The sequence below is a fragment of the Asparagus officinalis genome, chromosome 9 (assembly GCF_001876935.1).
Source record: "Asparagus officinalis chromosome 9, Aspof.V1, whole genome shotgun sequence".
Taxonomy (NCBI): Eukaryota; Viridiplantae; Streptophyta; class Magnoliopsida; order Asparagales; family Asparagaceae; genus Asparagus; species Asparagus officinalis.
Window position 1 is genome coordinate 11,151,376 of NC_033802.1, and position 9,056 is coordinate 11,160,431.

Genomic DNA, 9,056 nt, shown 5'->3' on the forward strand with positions numbered 1-9,056 from the left:
TCAGCGACAAAAATAGCAGTGAAGCTTGATTGCAGCAAGGAATATCCGTGCACGGGTATGAAGTTGCACAACATAAAGCTGTATTATGGGAAATCAAAGGCACAAACTTTTTGTAGAAATGCACAAGGGAGTTCTTCTGGCTTTGTGATTCCACCAAGTTGTTTCTGAGATTTATTGATTATAGAATGACGATACAGTTAACTTTTCTAAGAACACGAATAATATATGTACGTATGCATTAAAGTTTCAACTTTTGTGGTTTTTGTGCATTTATCATAAGTAGTTTTCTATTTGGCATGAATGAAGTGTTTTATATTGGCTTATGCACATGCTAAAATTCTGATTCAGGCCGACTTTCATCATTTTTTCAATTAATTTGTTTGATGTTTGAAGTTTCTTGTATATAAAATATTCTGAAGAAAATAAATGATTAGAATTCTAGTCATGTATAGATCTGATTTGTGCATTAATAAGTATCATGTGAGGATCAGATGTAAGTTAGGATTAAGAGCACATGGAGACTCACTATAATATGAGAAGGAAAAGAAGAAGAAAAAATACAAGTTGTCAGATGCCTCTCACTATAATAGATTCTTTGTCTTTTTTCTGTTTTTAAGGTACACCAATTGTTTTCGGTTTTTTTTTTTTGTTACGGGATAATGTTATCATATCTGTTTTTTCATATGTTCAAAAATTTTCAGGAGCCCATCCTTTTTTGCAAGCTTTTAATGGCTATTTCTGCCATCAATAAATAAAATTAAAGGTTCATCTAGGAATCTGTGAGAATTTATGGTTAAAAAAAGGGTACACCAATTGTTTATGGTGTAAATTATTTCTCTGTTGCCAACACTTGAAAACAAACTTTCCTCTTATAAGATAGCAAACAAGTTGATCTTGGACAACATTTTTTTGTTTGAAGCTTCACTCACCTTATAACATTTGTATTGAAGAAATTAACAAGTGTTTCAAGTATATTTCTATCTTCTTTTAGGATGAGACGGATCGAGAAGAGGGTGCATTATGTTTCTATATATATATATATATATATATATATATATATAGAGAGAGAGAGAGAGAGAGAGAAAGAGAATGAGAAATGGGTATGCTTGGTACTAAACACAAATTTTGTGCTTAGTAATGAGGTGTCATATTCCCATCCACTCAATCCAATTTTCAACCACTCCCCAACTCATGTGAATGTGAGCCCCGATTTCAATGAGTGGAGGGGAATATGTCACCTCACTACCAAATACAAAAACTTATGTTTTGTACCAAGCATACATATTTTTCTTTTATATATGATGATGATTGTATACGCATGCTCGATTCATAAATTAAAAAAGGGTAAATTACACTAAACCCTCGTGAACTTTCAGCCTTTTGCACTAAACCCCAATGAACTTTTGCAGAAAATCTCCATACTTAACACTGTTAAGTCTAATCTGGCATGAGCAATGCACATGACTAAAAATGACCAAAGTGCCCTTTAACTTATTATAATTAAATTTATGACCTCTTTCTATATATTCAGCACTAATCATAAATCTCTCTTTTTTTTTTTTTTTGTTCTCCGACTGTCCTCTTGAGATCGAGCCCAAACACGGTTTCAGAGAATTTTTTCAAAAAAAGTTCCTTCAAAATTAAGATTTATGCCTTCTTTGTTGTTGTTTATTTGTTCTAATTTTAGAAAAATTATTTTTTTATCTAAGATTTTTAGGGAGTTGGTTTCTTCCTTGAACCCATGGAAGACAGGAGATGCGTTAATGATTTGAGATCTCTTACATAGGTATCTAACACTGCAAGTAACCCAGGGAGACAATGTCTAGGCTGCCCAAATTAGAGGACTAACGATTGTGGTTCCTTTGAGTGGAGATCTGACAAGGTGGAAGAAGATGTTGAAAAAATCAAGTTGTTGTTGTAGAAATTAAAGGTTTTGGAGAGAGAAATTGTTGAGAGAGAGAGAGAGAAGATTTGTCAGCGAGAAATGTATATCGAGAAATAGGTGTAATTTCAAAAAATGTATATCGAGAAATAGATATAATTCCCACAGGTTTATCATTTACTTTATTTTAGGGATTGTTTTTGGTTTTGTGCTTGGATAGATGGGATAATAGAAATTTTGTATACTTTAGAAACTCTTCATCAAAGGAAGACGTGGTTGGGATTCTGTAAAAGCTAAAGTTTTGTTAATTGTTATTTTATTACCACATGATCTATGAATGTGTTAAGCACGAAACCCCTTTTAGCTTTCTTTTATTTTTGTAGAAAATCCCCATAATCTTTCATTTTGCAATAGAAAATCCCCATCAAGTTTCAATTTGCCAAAAAAAAACCCACCTAAACTTCCTTATCTTGGCAAAAAAAACCATGGCTATTGAATTCCTATTGCAGATATATTAAAATTTATATAAGACATATCAGAGAAAAACATAATATTGACAAATAAATTCATTATAAAATATAACATTACTTTATACAAAAGCCAATCCTAAGTTTTAAACAGATAATATCCAATAAACATCGTAATGTAGTCATTGTAGCATACATGTAATTGTGAAACATATCGCGAAGATGCAAAAGAGTAGCAAAATTAAGACAAGTTTGTAATCTCAGTCAACATCTCAAAACATAAAACAAAATGATGTAAACTCTTCTTCCTCTCTACTTCCTCCCAAAATGTGGCACGCTAGCTCTCCACTTGCTACCAATGTGAGATTGTTGTGAAGGTATGAATTGATCTTTTTGTCTCCTTCCTCCAGCTAATCCATATCGAGAAACACACAAGCCTATTAAAAAACTTTAACAATATTTTTAAAAAGAATGATCACATTTTCGATGTAGAAGCAAATATACCTTACTAGCTCCTTCCTTATAGCTAGCAAGCACTATCCTCACTCTTTTTGGTGGATGGGCATAAGTTGGTGGTCCTTTACATGTTGGTTGATGGACCGATGATGTGCTAATTGGTTGAGGGGCATTTACTGGTATTGCTTGATGTGCATGCTAAAACTAGGGCTGTGCACATTGAAATTGAGGCTTTGCATGCTGGAATTGGGTCTATTTCACAATAACTTTTATTTCATATAAGTGTCGCATAGAACACGCACACAACTTTCATACAAATGTTACAAAAACCCCAAGTTTCAAAAGAAAAAACACCTTACCTAATGAGTTTGCACCTGTTGTGCATGTTGTAGTGGTTGAAGGGAAGTTTTCTTTCTCGGCTTGCCACCTTTAGTGCCTAATGGTATCCTTTATGTTTCAAGGACATGTGTGTTCTTCCAAGTTTTTTTATTGTGCCCTATCATTTGGCAGTTGGAGCACCAGATTACTATTCCAACCCTAGTCTTCACTTTTTCTGACCACCTCCATCAGCCCTTAAGGTGCAGCCCTTTTATTGTTTGAGGAAGCAATAAAGTATCATGGTTCATCTTTGTCCACAAACTAGAGTCTGACGCTAGCAAAAGAATCCCGGAATAAGCCTTCTTGTATGTAGCAAATGGGAGTAGTAGTCATCCTATGGTACTTCCGAGGTCCCACCCCTAAGATTACTTTGATGTGAGCGCCGGATTTGCAGGGAGGCCCAGACAAATTAATGCCGGCACAAGTCATATTATATATTATAGTATAGTTATATATATACTATATATATAGTTAATATATATATATATATTTATATATATATTTATAATAATATCCAGAGTGAATTAGGTATTATGTTATTCTCGGACCTAGTGTGGCTTAATGATATGATTTTGAAGAGGGCGGCGTGTTTTTTGTGCCCTGCAAGGAGCAACCCTATGACGCAGGGTATTAAATTTTGAGCAGTCGAAAGACGAGGCTGTCATAGAGCCGTTGAGCGGCTAAGGAAAAAAGCCAAGGACTGCCTCTTTGTGCTTGACTGGCGACCCTGGTTCTCGTTTGTGACATAAGAAACCAGAGGTCTGCTGTTTTGAAGAGAGAGATTAAGAGGAAGGAAATTTTGATTATGGTTTGTTGAGCTCTTGAAAGGGAGGGCTTTAAAATCTGATTGTTTAATTGGTAAACCTAGGTTATATTCTCTCCCTTCTCGACTAAAGTAAAACGATCTCCCGCTCCTTTATTCCGGACCGCGACCGAGCAGTGCAGCGCGGGGCGGAGTCGAGGATGAGACCGAGAGCTGCATGACGTCGGGGAGGTGCTGGGCGTGAAATCGAGAGATCTTGCGTCTCTGTGACACCGTGGACGTTAGGCTATTTTGCCGAACCCACCGTGATAACAATTTGGTCTGCTGTTCTTGTCCGTGATTTCTCTATGTAATAGCCTCTGTAGGATCCCCCTCGACTGCACTAGAGTGTGCAGTCCTAGAAACTTGGAAGAGTAAGTCGGGGAGAAGAAGGCGATATCCTTCACTGGTTTGAGATATCCCGCCCTTTTCAGATTGGTTGTTCCTTGGTGAGCACCGCGGAATTCTTATTCGATCTAAGTCTCTTGTTGAGTGTGCCGAAGTTGGCGCGGAGGGTGCCGAAATTTTTTGCTGCGCACAAACAAGTGGTGACTGCAGGAGGTGCCAGGTTTCTAGGGACTTGGGAAGCCTTGTTCCGAAGGATTCCCCGCGCTGTAAGTATAATTCCTATTTGGAAAGAAAATGTAAGAATCGAATAACCCATGGGAGACACCCAATGGCCAGCAATCACAGGGGGATCGTCTCTTGATCGAAAAATGAGGAATTACCCCAGAGTCTGAGCTATCCCAATGAATATAAAAAACTTTAGAATGTTCCCCGAAAGTTCGGTACGGCCAGTATCAAATTTTGTTTTTTCTGTGGAAGTGGCGTTCTTGCGGTGAAACACGGAGCAAAATACAAGCCAGATGTGCAGTTGAGAAGCCCGAATGGACGCCTTGGATGCAAAGTAAAATTTTGCGAGGAGACCCTCTTGAATTACCAGACAAAGTAGTAAAACCCCTTTCTGCTGATAGATGTGTAATGATAAGGTTGGGAAAGAAAGTAATAGAGGACATAGCACCTGATTTGCGCTCCTTTGCTGGCATGGTAATCCACTCTCTCAGGTATGCTTGACGCCGGTCTCATGTATAATGTAGATGAAGCGAATGACGAGACGTCGGGGCGAGAGAATGTGGGAAACCACTCATGAGAAGTATTCTGTGAATTGAGCATTAAGAATTCTGCTTCACTTTGAAGAACGAGGTTTTATCAATTCAAGATGAAGAGGGGGTTTCCCATTCGGGCATCGTTAACAACTTCGCAACCCCCGAAGCTAGGATTTCCGGACTCATGGCCCACACTGTAAGATAATCCAAGGTGAGGATGAAGACAAAAGGCCCCGATTGCCCTGATTTGTGTGTTGGTCCCTGTTAAGCCCAGAGGCCGCCCATCAAGCTTTCTGGGATTGCTTTTGCTGCTACGAATCTCGTCTCCCTCCTACTCTATCATTAAATAGAGGAGAATAACGTTCACCGGTTAGCTACAATGAGGTGACGCTCAGCCTTTTAGGTAGATTATGGAGTTTTGAGGAGATTTTAGGAAATGGCGCAACCCCTCCCCGAAGAAGCCAGATTCGGGAAGAGATTGCGCTCTCTTAATTTATAGCCAAGTATCCGAGAGATTCGTCTTGCTACGAATGGGTCCAACAACCGCTCCAGGTCCAGCAGTTTGATTCGCTAGATCCGAAGTCAAAGAGTGTGGCCATGTAAATGATTGGTAGGAATCGGAATGTCCGCTTGTGGCTAGAACGTAAGAACGTGACTCATTTGGAGCAATGTGATTGACACCAAAAGTTAAAATAAAGCCGGGGTTGGAAGAATAAAGGGGAAAGCGCAGAGCCGTGTACCTAAGCTGTCGGGAATGAGATGTTGTCCAAGCTAGTGAATGACAATTCAGATACAGTATTCTATCAGGCTATTGCCTGCTTGCGCCACTACCGTACGGTGTTGGCTTACAGATGAGAACCTCATTAGCCGAGAGGTTGCAGGAGATGAAGAATTCTGTGCTAACATTCCATATTTGCCCTAGGAGGATTCGGTTCTCCCAGCCTTGAGGAGGTTGGAAGAAGGGGGGAATGTCCGGGTTGTCATGGGTTAATGCATCACTGTGTGCCTTATTAGTGGTATTAGTCCAGTACCAAGATTCCGGAATGGTAGTGACGGTATGTGTCCTCGGGAGCTGAAGGAAGTGAAAGATCCGTGGTGGGTGCCAAGTTGGACGAGAATTGATTTCGACCCTTTGGAAATTTTGGAGGAGTGGCTATACAAAGTAAAAGTCAGGTTGGAGGAAAAATGACTTCTAAATCTGAGCCGAGTCCATAAACATAGGGTGTCCATTGGTGGTTGAAAAATGGAATTGACTAGGCGGTCCAACTTCTTTCCCTTTCAGAGAAAGCTTTTGCATCTTCAACTCTCCTCGCTGCGCAAAGATGCTCTCAGGAAATGTGTTCAAGGAAAACACTGTATTACCTTGAAGTGGCCCAAGATTGAGTAACAGGGGGTCTGGCCAGCCTCCCAATATACACAGAGGAAAGATATGTTCACCCAGCCTGTACTCGGCACATAAGATTGCAGACCACACCCTTTTGTTAGTTGATAAGTCTCCAGGGTATTGAGCCGAAGAGGCCAGGGGTATTTGAAGGGTACCGGAGAGAAGACCTGGAAAGAATGGAGCCTGTGGTGATACAGTGACTGAAATATCCTTTTGGAAAAAGAAAAATGAAAACCCAACAGAAGCCGTTAGAAGGGACAAATGATCCTTCTTTTACAAAAAGCTCCCGTCAACTACAGCTTTTAACATTTTGAAACCACAGCGGCCCACCGCTATTCACCCAATACCCAAGGCGTATATTTGGACTATATTCCGATCAACATAATATTTGTAGGGCCCTCGTTCCAAGCACACATCACCTTTGGTGGGGCCAAATGCTCACTATTTCGGCTCTGTCACTTTTCATTTTGATGGATTTAGCTCCTAAGGAGGATTAGGTCTTATATCCTCAATGTGAACATAGTCCACTAATACATCCCAGGTCCTGGGATATTTTATGTGGGTGGAAGGAAGAAAGTGAAAGCTGAGGACAGGTTAGAAAAATGGGCTAAAAAAACAAACCCTCCTTCGTTCAGACCCAATTGGAGTAGGAGTTTATAAGTAGTGGTTTTCCCGATTTGCCTTCGCCCAATATTATTTGGGGCCGGGTTCACGGGATTAGTGACCGGCACATTAAGTACTTGTGCGAGGAACAATCCATCTCGCCAACCAAAGTAAAATACTGGGCATCAAAAGGTGGTAGAATATAAGAGTTTGAACGGTAACCTTGTGATGAGAAATTAGAGAGAACTTGTTATGATAACCACAGAGAAGTGGAAATTTGTTAAGATCCTTTTTGAGAGTTGCCCCGAAAAAGCCGTTGGTTTATGGAGATCCTTGTGAAAATAAGGTGGAGCCGTCCGTACTACCCTTTGATGCGTAAATAGACAGGTGAAGTGCATTTTTCTTACACTTGAGACTATCTTTGTAGTCTAGCCTAATTAATTATAATTGCTTCATGTTCGTTTTTTTAATATTTCTTTGGTATCGCTCACCTGGTCACTATCGATTCCCCGAGTTTTCAGTTGGGCAAAGAGCTCCAGTGTGAGCGTTGGTCCTGGGTTCGGTTGTTAGCTAGGTGACTATGAGTCGCTTCGGATATTTGGGTGATCCAAGCTTATTTCGCATGTCAGTTGATTGGTAATTGGAATCCCGGGAGCGAGAGAGCTAGTCATGTTGTGGTGTCATTCTGAGTAGAACGGTGTGTAAATGGCCCTTTTAAATTATGGGATCCACAAGGACAGCAATATGAGTTATTGAGCAGGATCGTTCACATGTTGACGAGGCGTACAGATGATGAAGCCTCAAGGCTATTTCCTCATGCAGCCTTATGCTGGAGGAAGACCAGATTCTAGGTGAGACTCATCGCGGGCAGGTCGGATGATGATGTGTTGACTTCCACCGCATCCCAGATAGCATTTGTATCCATTGAGGCTCCTACCCAGAGGTGAACTGGTTAGGATTATGAGCATGACAGTCCGGGGCATTTTGAGGTTACGTGGATGTTTGGAACTCATGCGGAACCATGGGAGTCATGTTCCAGGGAGTCCATTGCCAACTAATAAGTGATCAGGCACCATACTGAGAAGATAACTTACTCCGGGCTTTCTCGCGGGGCCAGCTAGATTGCGATGTCATGGTCTGCGACTTGAGTGGCCTTTCATACAGCAGAAGTGCCGTTGTATGTTTGGTTTTTTTTGTACCACATCCAAGGAAGTCAGAGTCAAGCTTCCTGATTCGAATAGTGTGCGAGGGAAAGAGTGTAGGAAGAGGATGCCAGTCTCTCCATAAGAACCCCGACCCAGCTTTGAACCTTGCGAAGCCTACTGAACGAGTTTAAAGAAGGCTTTGGATGCAAGTGGGCTGTGTATAGGCAAGAACGAAAGAGGGATCTTCCTATGCGGAGATTTAGATCAAAGCCTCCCCAGATTGGTATGCCCAAGTGAGCGATTAATGCACAGCTTAAGTAGGGCGATTGATTACAATACCGAAGGGTATGTTTCACCTGTTGGCTGAAGCATTTCGTCCGATTCGTATTATTTATTAAGCACCGTTATTGGTTGGCCCAAGCTGTGTATTTGTGAATTTGTGTCCCAGAAACTATGAATGGAATGTGAAAAACAGTTTTTTCTAGATTGGAGATTTAGAAAGGAGGGATCTAAATGAACCACCAACCTCATTGGGTGAGTGTCAGTTGACTGAAGTGAAAAATAAAAGCAGATTTGGTATTAGTAACAAGCCTTGAAAAAGGCAAAGTCCTCTAGCGCTTTAACAGGCAAATCGCGGAAATGGTGTAATAGAAGAAGTCGAACGGCCTTTTTATGTGATTTTGGACAAGAAGGGTAGGTACACGAAGAGATAATAATTTCAATGTACCTGGTGGAATAAAATCAGGGTAGTTTACTAATGCACCAGTAACAAGACGGATTGTTGAGCTTCCCTTCCAAGTAAGTTGAAGCAGTGAGATTAATGATACGCGTTC

At 40.5% G+C, this 9,056-nt stretch overlaps 1 protein-coding gene across 1 annotated transcript in view; it reads left to right on the top strand.

Moving 5' to 3' along the window:
- Positions 1-187, top strand: part of LOC109823194 (polygalacturonase-like) — a 2,366-nt gene extending 2,179 nt beyond the window's left edge. Inside the window, exon 5 of the mRNA XM_020389481.1 lies at positions 20-187. Within this exon, the coding sequence (XP_020245070.1) occupies positions 20-168 (149 nt within the window). The 3' untranslated portion in view covers positions 169-187. The remainder of the gene's footprint in view (positions 1-19) is intronic.